The 24,951-nt window shown below is 43.4% G+C and overlaps 1 protein-coding gene across 1 annotated transcript in view; it reads left to right on the top strand.

Moving 5' to 3' along the window:
- PLEKHG3 (pleckstrin homology and RhoGEF domain containing G3) overlaps positions 1–24,951 on the top strand; it is a 495,850-nt gene that overhangs the window by 321,703 nt on the left and 149,196 nt on the right. The window contains exons 4-6 of the mRNA XM_069207658.1: positions 1,137–1,237; positions 8,996–9,065; positions 14,710–14,756. Of these exons, the coding sequence (XP_069063759.1) occupies positions 1,137–1,237; positions 8,996–9,065; positions 14,710–14,756 (218 nt within the window). The remainder of the gene's footprint in view (positions 1–1,136; positions 1,238–8,995; positions 9,066–14,709; positions 14,757–24,951) is intronic.

Raw genomic sequence — 24,951 nt, 5'->3', positions numbered from 1 at the left:
ACTCCACATAAGACATATTCGTTCTAGACTTTGCCTGTACATGTTAGGTGGAAAATCACGTAAAGTCAAGTGGCTAAATGCACATGCCGGCTGTTGATAAATTAAACCATTAGACATATGTTGTAATGTGCTGTTCTTACCTTGTAAGGTTGAGCTCAATGTTTTCATCGCCCAAAGGTGAGGGCTGTAGAGCCGTGGCAGGGCAAACCTGTACAGGCTGTTCCAGAAGTACCCTAGCTCAGTGTCCCAAGCAAAGAGGTGACAGCCATGAAATGACTGGGCGAAAGGGACAGTTAAATGCCCAGATGAGGATGCATGGTTCATTGCAAATCAACGAGAATTTTGGATCCGTAGAAGAGTAGCAAATCGTCGCAATTTGTCTATAAACATTTGGCTTCCAAAGGATTTAAATTCACGTTTTTGGCAATGTACTATACTTTATTCCCGCACCACTCTCCTTAACAGTAACGTATGTTTGAACCATTTGTACATATTTGAATTGTTTGCCTTTGTATTGGGGTGTTGGCACAATCTTGCTGTGACACTGTGTAGTGTTGGGGTAAAGTGTTGACATTTTGTCCTTTCTGCACAACGCATATTTAAAAATAAAATAAAAGTGAGAATGACATTTTGGATTATGTCTCCAAAACTGCTGTACTAAAATTCACCTAAGAAACAAAGTACCCGGTCACCATGGTAATATTAAAATGTGATGGACTTTAGTTCAACTCAACAGACTTCTTCTAAACTGTGGAAACTTGCCATGAAAAACCCCTTGCTAAATTTTAGTGTAACAAATTTTATGGCTCCTAAAAACTTAAAACATTTGAGGAGTTTAGCAGATTTCCACCAAACCTAACACACTGAAGGCTAAAAAAAAAAGTATATACAGACATATATACACAAACAAGGCTATAGGTTTGAGAAACCAACACTTAATTTCAGAGGGTAGCTCTGCATTTATACTCCCCAAAAATATCATATGCATTCTGCTAGAAATGTATGAAAAGAGGAAAATATTATTTAACAAATTTAGGTAACGGAATGTGCTTATAGAATTACACAGCTAATTAAATGTAGGCAAGATCCAGGTCTGCAAACTAATAAATGCACTGCCATAATTTTTAATTTGACAGGATTACCTTGGAGCAATCATCGACACTCCTGAGCTACTTATTAAGCCAGAACAGGTCAGCGATCTTTTTGGAAACATTGAAGATATTTATGAACTGAACAGGTGAGTTTTGAAGACCTGCAGGTATTTTGCTACCTGTGTTTTTTTTTTTTAGTTCTGTTGTAGTGTGTTAGACTCAGGTTGGTGCTTATGTTTATTTATTGTGTAGTTTTATTGCTGCCAACAGTAACGTTTGGTTTGCTTTATGTCTATTCTACAGTGTATTATATGTTGTTATTTTTTAATCTTTTTCTGAGAAATGTACCTTTTTATCAAGTTAATATTAAACTATAAGTAACATTTGTACATCACGGTATAAAACCTCAAGTCAAATGTAGTTCTGAAGTGTTTGTGGTTAATACTGTCCTCCTAAACCAAGCTGCGTTGTGCTCCACAGAAGCATAGTCCAGCCATAATGGGCAGCACCCACTGGCAATGCGAACACACCCATCGCCTCTTCACGAGACCATTAAGTCTAAGATCCAGAATAAATGGACAGACTTTGGCTCCCCATTGTCCTGTTCCATGTATGCTACTCCTACTTTTTCAGAAAAGAGATCCCTTTCGACTGGACAGCTTACTGTTGGTGTAGGAACATCTTTTAGTCACTAGGGGAAATGCTAATGGCAGATACCAGTGAGAGCATCTGTTTTTCTTCACTAATGACCCAGCTGAAACACTCATGCTCTGACAAATCTCTGGAATGCGCTTCTTAGTCTAAATAAGACATTTATTAATTCACTTTGCAAGGTTTGTAAAAGTAGATTAGCATGCTGAAAGTACACGTTTAAAAATGGTCACAGCAATGGAATGAAAACATGTACAAATGATTCTCCACTGCAATATACACAGCAAATATATGTATTTATATGTGTGTGTATATATATATATATATATATATATTACAATACAAAGCAAATAACAAGAATTAAAAAGTATGCATCACCATGAGGCAAGGGCACAGCTGCTTCATCTCCCTCCTATCAGATTGCCAGATCCCAGAATCTATCGAGGAGAGAGAGAGAAATAAATTATCCTCATGGGAAGGATGACACACCCCAGCCTCCTGGGCATGTCTGAGAGCTGAATCACTCTCAGTCCCTTGTCCATTTGGTCTCGGCCTTTTATACTTTGAACAAACCAGAGAGGAAAATTCTAGAACCTCCCTCTCACTGCAGAATTTTATTATTCAAAAAATGCTGATTACTTTAGGCCAGCTTCGAAAAGACCACGTGAGGACTTGGTCACAATCCCAAGGTGCCGCTTCAAAACAAGACAGTTCCAAACCGTCTTTGTACATTCTTATCAGCCTAAGCCCTTGGTTGGAAGAGAACACGAAAACAAGTAAAATAAAAACTTGACAATGTGGAAAACTACTTGCAACTTTTAACGTGGCAGTGGCTAATGCTAAAATAAGTCAATAGGCAAAATGAAGTTGGTGGTCACTAATGTGACAGTGTGCTGCTAGGCTAAGTGCAACGTGGAGTCAGTGGTCAACACACAAATATCATTACAGCACGTTGCTCCCACCAACTCAAACCTATTAACACGACCCCACTTGAGGCTCCTTTAAGGTGAGGAGAATGAATTGTCTTCCTGCATACTTAGAAGTGTCCATGTAGAAGGTTACAGTTGTACATTTCTAGAAACTTTTAAATCCTGTGTGGCTTTCAAGAGCTGTTCTTTTACGACCTCCACCACATTATTGGCTCGGATCCCTCTCATAACCTCTATGACATTTCTTTGCAGCCTGGATGTTATTCTAGTGTAGTCAAAATTGTAAACTGTCAAATGATCACCAACACCATCTGGATCTGTCCTATTGAATGCAACCCCAGTGTGTTATTGGAGGAGACACTTTTTTGTAACCCCTGGAGAATGTTAGACACTTCTGTATCACCACACATATTAAAATGTGTCTGACCATGCATTCTAAACTTTTGTGAAATCTGTCCTTGCAATGGTGCGTCTTGAAAGCTGTCACTCTTTGACATCACAGATTCAAGGGTGTCTGAAAGGCATCCAGGTGCCTGCATTTCACCAAGGAATTACAGCAGTGGTGAAAAATGCCAGTTTTCATTTCATGCTGTGAGAAGGTGCCTCCTGTTGCTCCAGATACCACACTGTGTTGAACTTCACAGTGCTTTTCTGTTACCATGACTCATTTACTGCACTATTGTCTACAACAGAGCTCCCACATAAGTGATTGCAAAGCTACATAGGATACAAAATCTAGCAGCAAGATAGTCTATGTTTAAAGAGATTATACAACATCTCTTCAGCCCAAAAAGAGCTTAGGGCAGGGGACTCTAGTCTTTTCTGCAGTGAGAGCTTCTTCTGGTCAGTGAAAATCATTGTGAGCTACTGAAGGGGAAACAACTTGCACATTGTTACCAGACACCTTGACGCTCAGTTTCATTGACGTGAAGCCTAATTTCCATAGTCAGATAGTATAGTTTGAACAAAATACTTTGACTAAGGGCACTATGATAGTGCTGACATGTATGCCAGTGAGAGTGTGGCCTTTGTGACTCTATGAACATGTGTGGGTATCAATGCGATATATGTGTATGGGTGACTGAGAGCCTGTGTTGAATGTACTTGTGGCACAGGACATAACTTTTGCCAAATGTGACACTGTTACCTTTAACACAATGGGAAAAATGTAGTGTTGAAAAAATGCTCTGCAAAATGTTGATAATATGGAACATTTTTCTGCAGTTTAAATTACTCGGACTTAAAATAATGGCTGTCTTTTTCAGTTACAACTATGGCACAGTGTACACCGGTCATTGGGAGCAAGACGCCTGCTGTGTGTAAAGGCAACACTTCAAAATGGGAGAAAATGAAACAGAAGATTTAGTTTTATAGAACACATGTAAATGGGAGAACACTTAAATGATAACTTTATGTTTATAAGTGTCGCATTTACAAACACTAGGCATCTTGCGCCGAGTGGCCTGCAGACACTGTGCCATATTTATAACCGAAAAAAATACAGCCATTTGCTCAAGTAGGAGGAATTTAAAGTGACAAAACATGCTTCATAAATCATTAAAGATGTAATGGGTTTAATTGAAAGTAGAGAAAGACATTAAGACCTAATATTTCCTAAAAATATTTCTCCTCACTTTGAATTTCTCCCAGTCGAAAAATTACTGTATTTTTCAGCCATAAATATGGCACAGTGTCTACTGGCCACTGGGAGTCTGTCTGTAGATGCAAAACTTTAAAAACAGGAGAAAATTAAAATGGAGAGTTAAGTTAATAATTGAGCTAAGTTTTCATTTTAATTCCCTCTCATTTAAAGGCATTCAGAAGCATTATTTTGTTCTCACGCTCCAATATAGAGTTGGCAAGGGATTTTATTTAATTTTAGAGTTAATTACATCAGAGCTTCAGTTTTTCACCTCTGTGCTCCTGCCTGGATTATAAACCTGACTGAACACTGCTCATTATCAAGCCCTGCAGTCTGTTGACAATGTAAATCAATGATGACAGTCTCCCTTAACTTTAAAAGGAAAATGTGACCCTGCTTAGGTGTAGGTGCTGTGACTGTATTGTAGATCTATGCAGTGCTTACTACCCCTGTTCAGGCATGGAAATGCTTTGCTGGCCGGTAGCAGGCTACCACCAGAGTTACTTTGTAGCACTGGTTGTAAGTGTTGCAGTTATTCATATTTTATGCTGCAATTTTAGAGCTGATGTATAGATTGATTGGATGCAATTTCTCATCTAGAGGAAGGATGTTATCTGTTGCTGTTGATGCAGGTGCTATAGTTATGTATCGCTTACCATTCTTAATTGTCTGTTTGATAAAAGAGAATGGAGGAAGAGCTTATTGGCCTGGTATTTGGTGTCCTCCTACACTGTGATTTGATGGCAGTAGTGCTGTTTGAGAATTCAATTATACATATTGCAGGTCAAACTTTTACAGGCTCGATTGGTGAGTCTGATGAGGAGTGCTCAGTATGGCTCACTTTGGAAGGTGGAGCAGGTTAGGACCGTAGGAGAGATGGACTGATGTTGAGTCAGGTGATAGGAAGTCTTGATTATAGTGAGAACCCTGTCATCACTCCTAGGTTTTATCCATTGTCACGTTTGATCCCAAAATTAAGTGTTTCAGTAACTCTCATGGTTTTTCCTCCCATCCTAGTAACCTGAAGGATTGAAGACCAAGAGGGTCTGGAAGAACTCCTCTCTCCCATTATCTCTCTGCTAAATCGATTCAGTAACCTTACATTGGGTACCCCGTATTTCACTGTGATATACAGGAAGATGTACTCTGGTAAGGGCAGTGCTTAATTTGTAAATAAAAAAGTGCCGGTGCCCAAAGCTCTCCTCCGAAACACGCGGCTGCCGCAGTTAAATGTGAGAGCTCCGAATACTGAGGCAACGTAATCCTAAAATCATCTCGGGCCTCTTGAATCCATTTACAGCCACTCCTTGTGCCCTCCCACACTTTCAGCTCTCTCCCTTGTTGATGCTTTCCCGTATTTTTCTTCCCCCATAATTTACATATGTGTCTCTTTCTCGTAGTAAATGCTGGACACAGAAAAATAAGCGCCGGTCCCCACAACAAGTGCCGATGCTCCCTACTGGCAACCACCGGCTCAAATTAAGCACTGAGTAGGGGTAACATGACCTAGTGCTACATTACAGACGGGACGATGGCCACGCACGGCCGGCACTGATCTCTTTACCGCCCATGCCAGTCTTCGCCTTGAAATTTATCATCCTGCTCCAGTCGAATTACACTGTGCCCCGACAGGTCTTCCTCCTGTGCTCTTTCTATGTCCTCTTTGCGTCAGACAACTCTTTACGGTATGTCTTTCAGGATTTGTTTTCAAGTGAGACATATTTGAACTTTAATTTCTTAAAGCCTTGGCCTGCACTGCAGTCTGTAATCAAAAAATCTTGAGCAAGGGTTGCGCCTGCATCTCTATCAGAGGTGCAGAGACCTCTTTTTTCCCAAGGGCAGTTAAACTTTAGCTCTAGAAGTGAAGACGTTTTTCCACTGCAGGGTACCTCTGTCCACTGCTCTTGAGCATATTTCATGATCGGGTGTATAGCATTTATTTATAGAAAATGGTTAAAGCATATTTAACTGTTACAAAAGAAAAGCTTTAATCACGTGTGTTCATAGGGAAAAGACGAGCAATGGAAACACATGCCCTTTTCACCTGATAGGTAGGCCCTGGCTCCCGGTGGGCTGGGAAAGGGCGTGATATTTACCATAGTCTGTAAATACTCTGAGGTTTTAATTTTTTTTAGGGTGTTCCAAATCCCCCTCATTCCAAGTTTTCCTTTCGAAAATGAGAAATTGTATGTTGAATTTGTGTTTTCGGCACTACATTCCTCATACATCGAAATGTACCACATTTTCCCTTTAGTATGTGGCACGTGTTTAACCTTCCAAAATTTATAAGAGTTAATTGTGGGTATATGGTGTTTAGCATGTGATTCGTGTGCAGACGTGAATTTGGACAGGGATCGAAATTCACCACCCACTCGGACCCCGGCCATTCGAAGTGCCCAGATGTTCACGGCAGCTTACCTGTGTCTTGCACATTTAAAACAACACACGTGGTTGAATTGCTATCTGTTGGTGTAACCCGCACACCTCTGGGATTGGAAGTTAACCGCCATGGCCCCCTGTAATATTTATTGACAAACAATGTGCTTGGAGCCTATAACTTCAGATAAGGGCTTACGATGTGCTTGGGGTGTATTACCTCAGATAATGCCCTATGATGTGCCTGAACTGCAAGGCCTCAGATGAGAGCATAATATGTGCCCGGATTGCACGGTTCCAGATGAGGGCATTCAATGTGCATAGATTGCATGGCCTCAGATGAAGGGCATAAGACGTGCCTGGACGGCATGTCCTCATCTGAAGACATAAAATGTGCCTGGACTGCATGGCGTCAGATGTGGGTGTAAAAAGTGCCTGGACTGCAAGGCCTCAAATGAGGACATATCTGTCCCTTTGGAATTCAAAGCTGAGTTAGAATGGAGAATAGGTCCTTTGGCTGTGGATGCACGGTAGCTACTTACTGCATCCCTGCGCTCACCCTGAAAATGTTTTTTTTTCTGAATTTTCTGCACATTCTTCTTAAAAGCCTCTAACGTCTGCAGTCCTACCCTGCCTCTCTCCAAGAGGTTTGGATCAGAAGAGCCTCAGTCATGGTTGGTTTTTGTGGCCAGGGCTTTTCCTTCTTAGCAAACCTATCAGACAAATTGGAACAGGTTATGGGGATGGGCCACAGGAACAACACTGCAAGCTGCAGATTTGCGCACATCACCCAGAGGCTGTTTAATAAACATCTTGTCAGAGCAAATTAAAGCATACTCTGAGCTTCTGAAGTTCACACTAGTCAGACCACATTCAGAAGATGTATTCATCAGACTGTCAAGGGATCATTTGAGCGTCTTTAAGATGCGCTGGAGCAAATCTTTGCAAATTACACCTGCAAATGAACATTTCAACGATGCTCCTTGCATTGCTAAATTTGCTCAATACAAACATTTTCTGGCAATGCTTAAAACTGGCTGGTGTAAATCAAGGATTCTTTAGGCATCACATATTTTCAAGCTGGCTAATTCTTTGTGGAGCATGCCCAGATAGTGTTTGGCCATAGAATCAGTTGCATCTGGTGTTGGATATGCTGAGTACCCCACGTGGGCAAGTAAAGCAGGAAAGCATCTCTTGAATAAAGTACTGTCACTACGGAAATCAGTGCTGGTTAGGTGGTGCAGAAACCATCTTCATACATTTGTGATGGAGACCTATAAAAGCAGTTTAGTTAATGATCGCAAGTGTATTTCAAATATCCATGAAAATCTTGGTTGCACATGTATAAACCTTCTTCGGTGAGCGTGTGGTACCAAGAAAGGATCTTACAGTACTGATTACCAGGTCAGAAGCTAGAACCAGTCTCAATAAATATGTGTGAGGATCAGATTGAGGATCTGAAGGACTTCACCAGAAAGTTGGCAGCTGAGGTGAGAGGATGAGGATCATTATGCTAAGTTAAAAGTACACTCATGAAGGGTCACGTATCAAAGTTTTTTTGTTTTTTTTGTTAGTATTCAGGGGTACTCCCAATGGAGAAATGGCTTCAATGCTGACTGTTCATTGGTGGAATAATAGGGATCCAAGTCACAGGACCGATCATCACACTGTTGCCCACGATTCTCATTCCTCTGAGGTTGATGAAGTAAATAGAAATTTGAATTGGTTAATGCAGCCGCATAGATAAGTGTACATACAGTGTGCGTGGGTAAGCAGTGTATTTAACAACCGGTACACTTCTGAGACTATTTTTTATTTTCCTTTTACTTTATATTTTAAAACACCTGACCCAAGAAGTGGGCCTGCATTTCTCTGTCGAGGTAAGCAGCTGCTTGAGATGATTTCAGAAGTGTGCTTTTTGTTGGGAGGGTGGTTATGTGCCTCTTTCCAGAGGATTGCGTGATGTGCTAGTCTCTGAGTATTTTGGAACGCACCCTTTGACTTAGCTGAAGTGTGTGTTGTTATTGCATCTAATGCATGTTGGTTTTGCTGTGATTCGAAGATTTATGCCAAAACATACCTGTAAACTTATTTCAAAGAAGTCATCCTGACTTTTTAGTAGGTTGAGCCCTCAATCAAAGGTGTCTTTATGGGATTTCACAATCATTGAGTTGGATCATCTAGTGAAACATCTGCCATTAGCAGGTTGAGAAGTATGTTTTAAAACCACTTCCTGTATAAAACGCATGTAGTGCACATTGAAAGGGAGAGCTATGTTGTAAAGTGTTTTTTTTCTCTTCTCTAAGTGAACTCTTGCAAGACCTTGACAGCTGCGACAATGATCCCGTTGCTGTGGCCAGCTGCTTTGTGGAAAAGGTAAGTGCTCTGAAATCCTTTCACGCTCTTGAGAGCGGTGCTTGTGAAACCACGTCAGTACCATAGAACTTGTGTTACTGAGCAGGGCTACAGGATGCCACAACCCAGTCCTGCTCTGCTCGGAGGTTTTGCAGACAAGGATGGTTTGAATCCCAGTTGCTACAGCACTGCGACCACTTTCTGTGGCTCTCTAGCCAAATGTATTAAAAAAACTAAACATACATAAATACATACCTTCATACATGTATAAAGATATAGTGGGGCTTTACATCAGAGACACCAGAGATGATGGTAGATAGGAATGCTTTCAAATGGTCTACACTACCACCAGTCGCTCTTAGCCTTCCAACCCATCATGTTTCGCTTTGGGTGAGCCCTCTTCATCCACTGGTCTGTTCAGCTGTGATCTACATTTCACTCCAACCCCCTCTCCCCCCACCCCCCACCCCCCTCACCCTCCGCTGCAGCATATGGGATGGGCCAGTGGGCCAGCCAGCCCACCTCAGCCACTGGCTTGTTTTGCACTGTGAGTGACTGCATTTTGGTCGACCTCGTGTGCACAGCTGCCTAAACACTGCCAGCCCTGGTGGGCCAAAAAACAATTCTGACAATGATTTATTTTTCTTTTCTTTATGCTTTTTATATTTTAGACATCGTTGTGTGTTTAATGGATGTGAAAGTTACTGTAGTTCAAAGACATTAATACCTTTACTTTGCTCGTTATCATGTTTTTCTGTGATGTGCATGAAACCTAAAAAGGGTTTTGTGCCACTTGTACGGGTGCCTGCTAAAGTACAGTACTCTTACTGTTATAAAAGTAGATGCATTGGTTAATATTGTTTCCATTACAACCCTTCATTACAGGCATTTGCTGCCACATTTAGCTGTCAGTATGTCCTCTTTTTTTCTTTTTTCAGTATTTTGAGGTATAGGTTAATATTTTTTTTTAATTAACCATTGCATTAGCTTGCCAAGGTCAGACCTGTTGGCTTTGCGAAAGCTTGTTGCTTTTGAGTTTTCTGCTTCTGCCTGTAGCATTCACAACTTTTATTAAGTGGAATTCCTTAGACACCTGCAACTGGCTGGTGTCAACGCGTTTGACCATATGCCATCATTTAGTACAGTATAGACCAGACAAGAGGAGGGTGAGTTTGTGGTGAAAGTAACACGAGACTCCGATAGAGGTGGAATTGCTTTCCGTCTTCTCCATGTCATGTGAAGGTGTACGAGACGGCAGTCATTACCCGCTATCAGCACTCTTCTGTCACACAAAGTAGACATTTGCCCTTGAAATCTTGGTCAAGACTGTCCTTATAAAATATTAGTCATAAAAACCACAACATCTAATAAACAATTTCGTAAATTCTCAGCTCAGTTAAGGTCTGATTTACAGTAGCAGTATTATCCAAGGAGGTGGTCACTCCCAGGTCGGTATTGACGAGGGTGGAATAGAGCTTTCGTCTTTACCTTGGCCCTCTTACTCCACCGCAGCCCTCTTACTCCACCGCAGCCCTCTTACTCCACCGCGGCCCTCTTACTCCACCTCGGCCCTCTTACTCCACCTCGGCCCTCTTACTCCACCTCGGCCCTCTTACTCCACCTCAGTCCTAGCTACCGCAGAGTGCCCTCCCTCCTGGCGTATATTGCTCAATTAGAACTTTGGAATATTGAGAGCGCCATTCAAAGCAGTGGAGTGGCTCAGGATGGTTGCTCTGCTCTAATACCCTTTCTAGCCCTTTTGCGTTGGCTGTACTGGCTGGCACTGGCCCTACTTGCAGCCAGGCTTGTAACTTTGGTCCAGAGTCTTTAGCAGCCAGTATTGCCCTCACCAGCGCTCTATAAGGCAGTTTTAGAGCATGAAATATTGAGCGCTCCATTGCAGACTGTGAAGTGGCTGAGGGCCAATAAAGGCTGGTGTAGGAATTCTGCTCCAGCTTTCAATTTTTTGTCTTGCTCTTTCACCATTTTTACTTTATAACGTTCTACCCCAGTGGGTGGAATGCTGCATTAGCTTTCTAGTGCTTCTGTATCAGGCTATAACAATTCTTAAACCCTCTGTTAATATAAGCCGTTCCCAGGGGCTTGGGCCTATAATTCTGATTCAGGTCCTTTAAGAGCTAATGTAGCCTTCAACAGCGGGCTATAATGTTATAAAGGTCGCAAAGAGAGGGTGCACAATGTGCACCGACTTATTGCTACCTGCCTGCAGTTTTGCGATCAAACCTATCTACAAACCATCTGGATTGCAAAGTTCCCATTCCCCGAGGGTCACATATGACCTGCCTGATGAATATTAATTAGGAAGGTCTGATTTTCCACCTTAAGCCCCACTTCACCCCCGCAAACCCCTTCCTCAGGGATTGACTGCGAATGCAGGGATGATGGTCTGCAAAACACATGCTTGTGCATTCCCAAAAGGAAACCATTAAAAAAAGCAAGTCTCCATTAAAAGGGGAAGTGCTGCTTTTGCAAAAAAAAGAGTCCAGTTTGAGAAACTGCCTGCTCCCTAGAAGCCACAGACATCACTCTTAAAGAGGAAGATATTCCACAGGACCAGCTTCCCCTTTGTAAATCTCACAGGACCAGCTTCCCCTTTGTAACTCTCTCAGGACCAGCTTCCCCTTTGTAAGTGTCACAGGACCAGCTTCCCCTTTGTAAGTGTCACAGGACCAGCTTCCCCTTTGTAAGTGTCACAGGACCAGCTTCCCCTTTGTAAATCTCTCAGGACTAGCTCCCCCTTTGTAAATCTCTCAGGACCAGCTCCCCCTTTGTAAATCTCTCAGAACCAGCTCCCCCTTTGTAAATCTCTCAGGACCAGCTCCCCCTTTGTAGCTCTCTCAGGACCAGCTCCCCCTTTGTAGCTCTCTCAGGACCAGCTCCCCCTTTGTAGCTCTCTCAGGACCAGCTTCCCCTTTGTAACTCTCTCAGGACCAGCTTCCCCTTTGTAACTCTCTCAGGACCAGCTTCCCCTTTGTAACTCTCTCAGGACCAGCTTCCCCTTTGTAACTCTCTCAGGACCAGCTTCCCCTTTGTAACTCTCTCAGGACCAGCTTCCCCTTTGTAACTCTCTCAGGACCAGCTTCCCCTTTGTAACTCTCTCAGGACCAGCTTCCCCTTTGTAACTCTCTCAGGACCAGCTCCCCCTTTGTAAATCTCTCAGGACCAGCTCCCCCTTTGTAAATCTCTCAGGACCAGCTCCCCCTTTGTAAATCTCTCAGGACCAGCTCCCCCTTTGTAGCTCTCTCAGGACCAGCTTCCCCTTTGTAACTCTCTCAGGACCAGCTTCCCCTTTGTAACTCTCTCAGGACCAGCTTCCCCTTTGTAACTCTCTCAGGACCAGCTTCCCCTTTGTAACTCTCTCAGGACCAGCTTCCCCTTTGTAACTCTCTCAGGACCAGCTTCCCCTTTGTAACTCTCTCAGGACCAGCTTCCCCTTTGTAACTCTCTCAGGACCAGCTTCCCCTTTGTAACTCTCTCAGGACCAGCTTCCCCTTTGTAACTCTCTCAGGACCAGCTTCCCCTTTGTAACTCTCTCAGGACCAGCTTCCCCTTTGTAACTCTCTCAGGACCAGCTTCCCCTTTGTAACTCTCTCAGGACCAGCTTCCCCTTTGTAACTCTCTCAGGACCAGCTTCCCCTTTGTAACTCTCTCAGGACCAGCTTCCCCTTTGTAACTCTCTCAGGACCAGCTTCCCATTTGTAACTCACATATGACCTGCCTGATGAATATTAATTAGGAAGGTCTGATTTTCCACCTTAAGCCCCACTTCACCCCCGCAAACCCCTTCCTCAGGGATTGACTGCGAATGCAGGGATGATGGTCTGCAAAACACATGCTTGTGCATTCCCAAAAGGAAACCATTAAAAAAAGCAAGTCTCCATTAAAAGGGGAAGTGCTGCTTTTGCAAAAAAAAAAGTCCAGTTTGAGAAACTGCCTGCTCCCTAGAAGCCACAGACATCACTCTTAAAGAGGAAGATATTCCACAGGACCAGCTTCCCCTTTGTAAATCTCACAGGACCAGCTTCCCCTTTGTAACTCTCTCAGGACCAGCTTCCCCTTTGTAAGTGTCACAGGACCAGCTTCCCATTTGTAAATCTCTCAGGACTAGCTCCCCCTTTGTAAATCTCTCAGGACCAGCTCCCCCTTTGTAAATCTCTCAGAACCAGCTCCCCCTTTGTAAATCTCTCAGGACCAGCTCCCCCTTTGTAAATCTCTCAGAACCAGCTCCCCCTTTGTAAATCTCTCAGGACCAGCTCCCCCTTTGTAAATCTCTCAGGACCAGCTTCCCCTTTGTAGCTCTCTCAGGACCAGCTTCCCCTTTGTAGCTCTCTCAGGACCAGCTTCCCCTTTGTAACTCTCTCAGGACCAGCTTCCCCTTTGTAACTCTCTCAGGACCAGCTTCCCCTTTGTAACTCTCTCAGGACCAGCTTCCCCTTTGTAACTCTCTCAGGACCAGCTTCCCCTTTGTAACTCTCTCAGGACCAGCTTCCCCTTTGTAACTCTCTCAGGACCAGCTTCCCCTTTGTAACTCTCTCAGGACCAGCTTCCCCTTTGTAACTAACTCAGGACCAGCTTCCCCTTTGTAAATCTCTCAGGACAAGCTTCCCTTGTGTAAATGTCACAGGACATGCTTCACCTTTGTAACTCTGTCACCACCATCCGAGGAGTCGGTAACTTTTTAATGGTTTGTGGTTGTGGTCACAAACCATTAATACTGGTCATTGCAAATTGCTGTTATTTGGGGAATCCCTTTTCGCGCCCCTTCTGATTTGCAGTTCAGAATAATTTGCAAACCCCCAGTTTCAAGTTGGAAAGGTTTTTCCGCATAGCAAAAGGGGTGAGTACATGGCCAAACAACATTTTTCGGTTCGCCAAGCCCTGTGATTTTGCAAATCACGGGGTTGGGCCTGCAAAATGGTTTAGTTCATTTAGCCCATAACACCTTAACTTTAATGTGAACAACCGTGCGGTATCCCCGACATGGGTGTTGGTTGCTTGTTTCGTGTAATGAGTGTGACTGGATCGCTCGGGGGGCTGAGAGATATTTAGCGCTCTTTTCATTCACATCGTGAATATTTCAGACTCGCCCAACTCGGGGTGTTGAACCAGCGTGATGTGTACGTGATATAGTCAGTCACGTATGTGATGGACCCTTTCATGGAATTGCCATTGGAATTAGGTCTATTCAAAAATATATGGACACTGTTCACTGTCCAGCAAAGGAACAGCCTTCTCATCTCCTTACTATGCGCTTTGCATAATGTAAATCCAGAGACTCCCAAATCCATAAGGAAATGCTTAGGTTACGACGTTCACCCTTCTAAGAGATACTCTTGGCGCTCTCCCCATTACCATACCGCAGAAGAACATCAAAGGCTTCGGGCCTAACTCTCCAAATGAATTGTGGAACTTGTAAATGGCCAAAAGATCTGATGCTTTCTTCCACCTCAGGGTGAGAGAGTTTGGTACTGCTGTGCCCAGAACCGACAGGGATCTTTTTAAGTGTTCATGCGATTGGAGTGGGGCCACGTGGAGTTTGAGCTGAAAAGAGCCCCTTTCACGGCCTTGTACAAAAAAAGTTTCTGTAATACAGACTGCATCTTCGCACCATGGTATTAAAAATGTTTTTTTTCTTTGCCTACAGAGCCAGTACTTCGATGTTTACACCCAGTACTGCACCAACTATCCAAAGTAAGTATGACATTAAGATTGCTAATCAGTGCCATTGCAAAGAAGTTAAAGAAAATGTTCTCTGTGAACAACAAACGAGAGGAAGGGTGTGGATGAGACTAACCTGTTTCAGCAGGAGTGAGAGGCGCAGGCAGATATGTGGGAAAACCCTGTGCACTGGACATGTTTGATTTTTGTTAACTGTTTAAATGCTGTGCGCAGGTTCGGACATGTATTTTGGTAGTGAAATGCAAGTTTTTAATTTGTTTTCATTTTATCCGATTTTTATCTTTGATTTACGGCCGTAAGTTCGTGAACCTTAGTTTCAAGAACATTTCTATGCCTCCTTTTAAGGATTCAGACTTTTTTTTTATTGTGTCTGATAAATTGCCTTATTAAGACTTCTGTAAAGAATTAAGAAATGTAAAGTGATAACCGGACTGCACTCTCTAATCATGGTCCTCATGTAGTTGTTTGTTCTGCTCGGTGAATGGCTCTCTTTGCCAGTACAAAATGTTGTTATCCTGTGCTTGTCTCCGGACACTGTTCCCGATTTTAGCGCAAAAGTGCCAAACATTGCCACCATAGGACCATTACCGTGGGGCTTTAATTTAGTTCCTGTTTAAGTCTTTTGAATGTGTGAACGAAGGCTGTTTCAGCTTTGGATTCCAGGTTCTAGCTTGTGCTTGATGATGCAGCCCACCAATTTCCACCTGCATTTCCTTGCCTGCCTCTGAGTATTCATTCGATGGCACAGCTTGTACTCTGGAAGGATAGACCAACTGGGAGCATAGTGACTGAGTCAACGTAAAGTTCTCGGTTGTTGCAGTAAGACCGAGGTCATGGAGCTAGACCACACAAAGAGGTCAGCGCTGTACCTCAGTCTTGGAAAAGAACTAATGATGAGCTGCGACTGTATGTTATTGATAACATAGGTCAACACATCCTAGCGTATCATGCAGCGCATTTTCAGTTCTTGTAAGTAGATTTAACTTATGATACCGACTCCCCTCTGCCTTTCTTGTTAGGCCAGGATATTATAACACACATTTCAAAACAAGTCCTTAATGAGGTTTTCAAAGTCATGTTATCCAGTTTAAACCTAACTATATTTTCCAGACAGCTCTCAGAATGAAGGTCCCAGCGGTGCACAAGCCTGTCCCAAATGACACACACTCAGAGTTATTTAGCACAAAAATAATACTTCAGGCCCAACTTTAAACCTCTGCTAAAGTTTTCTGCAGTTCTCCTGGGTTCATATATGCTGCCTTACAGTGAGACAGGGAATTATCAAAGTTTCCCATCACCCACCTCCCCAAAGGGAATAGAAGACAAATGAGAGCAGCTCAAAGGCAAATGTTTAAGTTTGCCAGAATTTAGTAACCGCTAGTTGTCACGCACCGTTTCAGTTCCTCGCATAAGCATCTTGCCACCTTTGCTGATTCTTCAAGGAGGTTCATCAGGATCTGGATATCTATCCTCTGCATTCTGTTGAAATTGCAGCCCATTGTTTGAGATTGTTGGAGCCAAGAGGTGCATGTAACAGATCGAAGAAGAGAGGGCAAAGCTGAACTTGTAAAACCCAGAAAACACAAAGACACATCTAAAGAGCCTAGAAGTCAGTGGCACAATTGAGGATACAAATTTCTCAATCTTGACGTGCTAGGTTGTTCATATAAAAAAAAGATCGAAGCCATTGTAGAGCCCTTGTCTTAAACCCAGCTAGAACATACACTCTAACCACTGCATGGCCTACGGTGTCCTGCGGTGCAGCTATTCCTTCTGTTCCACAGCATGACTCCATAACTGTAATTGCAACGAATTCCTCCTGTTCTGTTTCTAGAATGAGGCAGAACATTGCTTGACAGTCTAATGAAAACGATTACATAGGCCTTTCCATTGCAAAAGTCTAAATAACTCGCATCTACAGATCCCACAGTGAATAGCCGAGGCTAGAACTGCATGCAGAAGCCTCCTCCTTCCACACAAAGTGGAGATGCTGTAAAAGCATGTTCTGTGCATGCATTTCAACAAATAAAGCCTCATGGTGCAGCCAGTATCAGCACTGCTTACAGTGCCTGCTTAATGGCAATCTCTCCGAATTAGCGTGAAACAAAGCGCCTTCAAGCTGCTGCATGGATGGAGGCGTGGGGCGGGGGTGCAGATTTATTTTCGTGTGAGCTCCTCCTTTGTTTACTTGTTCGCGAAGGAGCTGTGAAAATGCCGTCCCACCGGAAGTTTTAACACAAGGGCGCTCTGTTCTCCACAGATAGCTACAGAACAAGGTATTGCAGATGGGAGTGGGGTTTGGATTGTGGAAGGGCAGGAGATTACGTGCGTTTTTCATGTCTCTGAAATTGAAGGTTATAAAAAATAGCATCACGTCTTAAAAATAACGCTACTCCATATTTTATCAACATCACATTTCTATAGTGTTCTACAGATAGAAATATGTGCTTTCACGCATTACCCTAATCTGATGACCTAACCTTACACCCTCACCCAGCCAGAGTACCGCCCCATCCATTGTGTGGGTGCTGTGATTGAGCTCGAAAACATATCCCTGTGTGCTAGTTACCTCTTCTCTAACACACTTACTGCTGCATCTTGCCAGGTCCACCAGTCATCGTGTTACAAAACGCCCATTATATGCAGCCAGTAAATAACTGCAAAGTTAGATTATACAGAAAGCTAATGTTAGTAGAGGTAAATTATTTCTTTAAGCTTTAGTCTCCCAGTACCTCAAGTCTGTCCATCTAATTTTTTGTAGGCTCTGAATTTGCTTTGGCGCCCTTCCATCTTTGTTACCTGACTTTGATTAGTTATATATTTGTGTTTACATGCGCATTTACAGTTTGCCCTCCTTACACCTCTGTTCTCCTAAAAGAGCCTTTAAACCCGTGCCTCCAGAGGGCGTTCTTGTTTAAATAAAAGAAAAAAAAAGGTGTGCCTACCCGCCATACCAGTCTATTCAGCTGTTTTTCTTGTGTTTAAAGGACTTTTTTTTTTTATGTTCTCAATTGCAACACGCTTGAGCTGAATGACAGTTATACCGTGCTGGAAATGGCCCTTTTTTGCAGTGTTATCCCCCAAACATTTTGCCTTATTCCTCCTATTTCTTCTTACTTGTTTTTGTTGACTTTATCACTCTGGGCACTTAACCACTACTGATCAGTGCTAAAGTGCAAGTGCTGTCTGTCTAAATTGTATTGGTGATTGCTTTCTCCTTGATTGACACATTTGATTTACTAATAAGTCCCTATTAAGGAGTACTATGTGTACCCATGGCCCGTAAATCAAATGCTACTATTGGGTCTGCTGCACTGATTGTGCCGTCCAATGAGTAGCCCTGTAAAAATGTCTCATACCTGCCACTGCAGTGTGTGTGCAGGTTTGTACTGCCAGTACAACCTGTGGACCTGCCAAGTGTACCCAGTTGCCTGGCCAAAACCTTCACTTTTACTACATGTAAGTCACCCCTAAGGTAGGCCCAAGGCAACCCCCTGGGCGGGATGCAGTGTATTTAAAAGGTAGGACATGTACTGGTGTGTAGTACATATCGTGATAGTGAAAAATTGCTTAGTTCAGTTTTTACTTCTGCAAGGCCTATCTCTTCCATAGGTTAACATGGGGATTGCCTTGAAATATCTTTTAAGTGCAGTTTCCCATTGGAAGCAGATAGAGATCTAGAGTTTGGGGTCTCCAAACTCACAATTTTAAAAGTACATCTATTGGTAAAGTTTGTTTTTAGATTGTAAGTTTGAAAATGCCACTTTCAGAAAGTGGGCATTTCCTGCTAAACCATTCTGTGCCTCTGCCTGGCTGCTGAATACACGTCCGAGTCAGACAGACAGTTAGTTGGGCTGTTTGTGAATTCACTCTTGACAGTCACACAAGGGAGCGGATATGTGTCCTGTATATCCTGATGGGTCTTCCTGGGCTAGAGTGGTGGGAGGAGCTGACACCTGCACCTGAACAGGGCTGTGCCTGTCCTCACAAAATACAGTCTCCAACCCCGTAGAGTGTGGCTCGGGCCAGGACAGGGAGAAGCAGGTTCTTTGCACTACAGAGCCTTTCCTTTAAAGTTTCCTTAGGCAGAAATGAGAATGAGTATAAGTATTGGACGGCTGACCCCACAACTTCAGAACACTTCTGGATTGAGTACATTCTGCCAAGGAGAAGACCTAAATGCTTGAGGGGTGTACCAGCCACTCTGCCTGTTCCTTTTACTGTGCTGGCCTGCTGCTGCTACTTCTTCCCTGTCAGTGAAAGGACTGGATTTTGCTTTCTACATCCTGCTTTCCAAGGTACTCCAAGGGCTTGAACTGAGCTTGCCTCCTGTTGTGAAGTCTCAGGGACATCAAAGACATCATCTGCCAGTGCCTGGGCTCTTCTGCTGAGAGTCCTGACTTGCCAAGTGGTGCCAAATCTAGTCCCGGGGCCCTTGAAAGTGGAAGCTGGTTATCTAAAAAAAAAAAAAATCCACGCACCATGGCCGTTGCAGCAGAAATATCAAGGCAGCGCCTGCACTGCGGCTGAAAAATCGATGCATTGCCTGCTTCAGTGGGTATCCATAGTTGCTATGCATCTGGATGTTCCCCATATTGTCCCTGGGTGTCAAATTTCCAACATCAGTGCAAGGAACCGAGGCTGCGCGGGTGGAAATCGACACATCTTTTACCTGCAGGAAAAGAATATACGCATGGCCTACCCGAAGGGGAAAGAATCGATTCACAGCTTCACTTGAGTAAGGAATCAACACATCGCTTGCTTTTCTGATGCCTCACCTCTCCTGCGGCTTTATCTTTGACGCAGACCAGGTACTTTGTGCTATAACAATGCATACATTGATTCCAGTGGATTAAGACACTTAACTTTAAAAATTGATATCTTTTCTTGTGTTTGTTTGGATTTTTGTTGCTCTGGTCTTGTTCAACTTGGATAAATATTAGCTATTTTTTTTAAACTGGTGTTGAGTACTTTTATGGTGTTTTTTATTGTGTTAGTGTGTGTAAGTGTGTGTTTGTGAGTACAAATACTTTGCACAAATACTTTGTACATTGCCTCTGATATAAGCCTGACTGTTTGTGCCGAGCTGTCAAGGGGGTGAGCAGGGGTTATCTTAGGTGGGTGACTCCCTTACCCTGACTAAAATGAGGGTCCCCACTTGGACAGGGTGTAAACTGAGTGCCAACTAGAGACTCCCATTTCTAACATTCCATACAACATTTATGAACATATGTAAATCAGCAACACATTAATTATACCGTCTGTGTAATAGTAATTCATAATGATATAGATTTCTTATTGTAATTTGCAGCTGCAAATTTCCCATCCTTTTGAATATTCCCTATGTGCCAGGCTGGATCTGGGAACTTTACTGAAGTACCTCTGTGCGCCAGTAGGTAACACTGTGTGGCTCTGTACTGATGCCGTTCTGCTCTGGAAATGCCATGTGGAGCCAATACAGCCACCACCCCTGTGCGCTGATGCCACTTCATTTCTTTCTGCAACCCTAGACACTAATCTGGAGGCCATACTCCGACTCTTCGGATCCTTGCTTGTCACCCTCTGGTGTGCTTGCGGCCCCACAAAGCCAAAAGGTTCCTCGTCTGGGTTATTACTGGCGAGTTTGCCCTTGGTGCCTTCTGGATCCTCCACACCTATCGGCTCCACTGTTGATGCCACCTCTGGTGCCATGATCCACTCTGGTTCACAGCGAATCAATGGAGATGCCGACACAGTCATCTCTGGAAGATGAGGCCCCAATTGTTCTCTCCGATGTCGAGTCAGTGCCGGTTCAACCTTGATCGAAAACCTGTCTGGCCACTGTTGCGGCCCCGTTTCCTCCGCTTGAACTGCCTCAACAACACCACACCATGCATTCACTTTCTTGCATGGGTTCAATTAATGATGACCATTCAGGTGATGATTGTCCAACCTTATCACAAGAAGAATTGGGATGACTACCTGCAGGAAGTCTCCATTCTCTCACCCTGGCCCTGTCACTAAGGAGAGTGCTTTTATGCCATGGTTATGCATAGGGTGGCCGAAGTCCTTAACCTCCAGCTGTCCCACATTGGAGGGCAAAACCATTGTGCTTACGGAGGTTCTTCAGCCGGGGCAAACATATACTTAGCCCCTTTTACCATTTAATGAGGCCCTTACTGAGACCTTGTTGAGGGCATGGGCCAAACCTTACTCTGTCCCCTGGTCACCCGCTAAAGTGTGCAATGCCACAGCACTGCTACAGGCGACCCAGTATTTTTATCTCATCACCAGTCATCTGAAAGGTGGTGCAGGTGTATGCAACTGTTGGAAATGGTCCTTTTTGCAGGGTTATCCCCAAACTTTTGGTCTTCTTCCTTCTATTTTTCCAGGTATGTTTTTGCTGGTTTTGTCTCTGCGCACTCTACCACTGCTAATCATTGCTAAAGTGCAAGTGCTCCCTATAGAAATTGTACTGTTGATTGGTTTATCCATGACTGGCATATTTGATATACTGGTAAGTCCCTAGTAAAGTGCACTAGATGTGCCTAGGGCCTGTAAATCAAATGCTAGTATTGGGCCTGCAGCACTGGTTGTGCCACCCACATTAGTAGCCCTGTAACCATGCCTCAGACCTGCCACTGCAGTGTCTGTGTGCAGTTTTAAACTGCCAATTCGACTTGGCAAGTGTACCCACTTGCCAGGCCTAAACCATCCCTTTTAATACATGTCAGGCACCCCAAAGGTAGGCCCTAGGTCGCCCCAGGGGCAGGGTGCAGTATATGTTTAAGGTAGGACATATACTATAGTGTTTTATATGTCCTAACAGTGAAATACTGCCAAATTCTGTTTTCACTGTGCAAGGCCTATCCCTCTCTTAGGATAACATGGGGCTGCCTTTAAATATCCTTAATGTGCAGATTCCCCTTGAGGGCAGATAAAAATGTGGAGTTTAGGGTCTCTGAACTCACAATGTAAAAATACATCTTTTATTGAAGTTGTTTTTTAAATTGTCTGTTTGAAAATGCCACTTCTAGAAAGTAGGCATTTTCCTGCTTAAACCATTCTGTGACTCTGCTTGTTTGGGGATTCGCGGTCTGGGTTAGTTTGACAGTTGGGCTGTTCACACCTCTTCTCTAGACAGTGACACAAAAGGGGGCTTGGGTGTAGCCTGCATATCCTGATGAGCCATCTGAGCTGGAGGGGAGGGAGGAGTGGTCGTTCACACCTGAAATGACTGTGGCTGCCCTCACACAATGCAGTCTCCAACCCCCTGGTGTGTGTCTGGAGCCTGGCCTGGACAAGGAAGGATCTTGCAAACACTTGATACTTTGCTTTGAAGTTTGCCAACTTCAAAGGCAGAACTGGGTATAAGAAGACCCAAAACCCCAGACTTTTATAATCTTTCTGGAATCAAGAGGAACCTCTGCCCAGGAGTAGAGCTGAAGGAGGAGTACTGTCCCTTCGCTGTGTTGCTTTTCTGGACTGGCCTGGAGTTGCTGCTTCTGCCTGAAAAGAGTGCAAAAGGTGAACTTTGCTGTGTGTCCTGCTTGAGAAAGTTTTCCAAGGGCTTGGAGTAGAACTTGCCTCCTGTTGGAAGTCTCAGGGACACCAAAGACTTCAGTTTCCTCGACCTGCAGCACAGGAACTGTGTGTTTTGTGCTGTTCAAGAAGAGAAACTACTGCGCCGCCGCTGGCCGCACCATGACCTGCCGATTCCGTACGGAGTCGCGTTGCCCCACTTCGCACCGCGACCCTGGTCTCACAGACGCCGTCATCAGGGGACTTCGAGCTGCTTCTCGCAACGTGACCTGTGGGCCCGCACTCTGGCATCGCCTGCTCAAACAATCCTGTAGTGTGGTCTTTGGAAGTTTGAATTCTTTCAAGTGATGGATTCAGTGTAGTCCTATATTGAAAACATAAATGAATGAGTGTCCCAAAAGCCACATGTATACATTTTTTAATAGATGTTTAACGTATGTGGTGTTTTCTAATAAACAATAATTATCATGAAATGATGTAAGGCTCTCAATATAGTCAGCACATCTGAAACACTTCTACATCCAGTGTGCTTTCTATAAAGCCTTTTCAATTAAACGTCAATACCATAAGAAAGACTTCTTAAACAAGTATTTCAAGTAACCTAAGCGTGAGATTTTCCACTTCTGCAATCTTCTAATAAAGACAATGCTGCACTGTTCCATCTTACTTTGAATAAAGATGTATGTCATTGTGTGTGTCTATTGACGTCTGCTATTCTAGACTGACTTGTAGTATCCCAAACCCATATTTGCAAAATACCGGACCAGTTTTTGCCAGATACCTTTTGCATACCCATCTTAAAATTGGTCTTTTCTAAGGTCATGGTACGGAATGAATCCAAGTTCAAATAATTAAGTGTTGACAGGGTTATTTAGCCTTGTAAACTTGCTTAAAAGTTAAAAACTATGTAAAGTAGTAGCACACATTTTTGTTCTTTTAAAGTTTTCTTTAGTCTGTAACTCAATTGCTTATTTTTGTCTTTTTAGACAGAAATAAACAAGAACATAAATGTATTAGTCACACTAGAGCACCAAGGGCACATGCACAAAGCTTTTTTTCTAGTCGCAAACGGACCGATTCGCAGAATCGGCTCGTTTAAATGCTTATTGAGATGTACAAACCCAAAATCCGGTGTGGTAACTTGCCTGCTGTAACTTTTTGGTCAAAGGTGCACAATCTACTTCTTTATTTAAAAACCACTTAGAATTTTGTCACCTTTTTATGTGCCCTCAAGACCTACCTTTTTGGAAATCCAGTGGCTGGTGTGTTCCGTCTATCAATGGCAGGTGCATCACAGTGATAGTAGCACTGTGCAAGATCTATTTAATAGAACCTCTAACTTGTGGCTCATAGGAACCAAAACACTGAACCTAAGGTGCCTCCCAACCATCTTGCTATTGTCTAACTTGAGACCATGCACCTGAATGAGTGTCTGTTTGTGTGCAACTATTAATGTGACAAGACCCCTCTCAAATGAGAGAACTGCTGATAGTTTGTTAATATCAAAATGTGAAATATCATCCTAGAAATGTCAACCAAGTCTGAGTGAATTTTTGCAGTGTATACAAATGAGCCAGGCATATACAGTGGCTTTGGGATTGTATGAGGAAAGTTAAAAGGGAAGTGGAGGACAGAAGGGGGATATTCCACAAGACCCTTTCAAAATATTGTTCTAGTGTTAAGTTTTCACTTTTAAAGCGTGCTTTGTCAGGCACATTGGCAAAATGCTGTGGGTTTTTCAGAGATTCTAAAAATGAACGGCATCTGTGGTCATCCTCGGCTGCGCCTCCTATCTCTCTGAATAGCACCAGATGCCCCTTTTCCAGAGGAATCGGGGGCTGCTCAACACATTTCAAATACCCTTCTTTAATGCATTCATCTTCAAATTAATTCACTGGTGCTACTGTCATCCTCTTTGCCATCTTAAAATGTAGTGCTTCAATTAGAAAGAAGACATGTACAAACATCCTATTTTTACAGTGCTTTCCCATTTTTAGGTCGAGACTAGGCAGCACGCGAGGGCTATCTCTCGACATGTTGTAATCTACATCTGTGGGCTTGCAACACACCTATCTCACCACTGTCATTCATTCCTTGGCCTGCCTTTCAAAATTCCCTTGATTTCGTAGGTAAATGCTTTACGTTTGTCCCGCCTTGAGGCTGCTTTGTTACTGCCTTGCAGACTGACCCTGTAACATGGATTATTGCACGATCGGCCATATATATACCTTTGTGTGGCGCACTACTTTTTGCTTTTGCCTTGCCGCTTCGCGTTGCATGGCCGTACTCTGTTTCTTCGTCTTTCATGTTTTGAGTATGCCGCTATGTCTTTGTGGTGCCTGTGCACAAAGGCTGCAAGCTGGAGGGAGGTCCTTTTCAATGTATTAATTTTTTTTTTTTTAAAGAAATGTACATAAAGCGCAAACTCGATCGGAGGGGCACTTTACATGAGGATGTGAAGTTTCATATAGCGCAAACTCGATCCGAGGAGCGATTTACATGAGGATGTGAAGTTTCATGTAGCACAACCTCGATCTGAGGATTGCTTCACATGGGTTCCACTTAACAAGTTTAGCAGTTGAAAAATATACAAACTGGAGCATTTAACACAGGAAAAAAAACAACGAAATCCTCAGGCTCTCCCAGCACAGCGGGAGAGCCTATACTATAATATTCACTGCACTCT

Source organism: Pleurodeles waltl, chromosome 9 (genome assembly GCF_031143425.1).
Source record: "Pleurodeles waltl isolate 20211129_DDA chromosome 9, aPleWal1.hap1.20221129, whole genome shotgun sequence".
NCBI classification, from domain to species: domain Eukaryota; kingdom Metazoa; phylum Chordata; class Amphibia; order Caudata; family Salamandridae; genus Pleurodeles; species Pleurodeles waltl.
The sequence above is the reverse complement of the archived record's forward strand: the minus strand, read 5'-3'. Positions and strand labels throughout refer to the sequence as shown.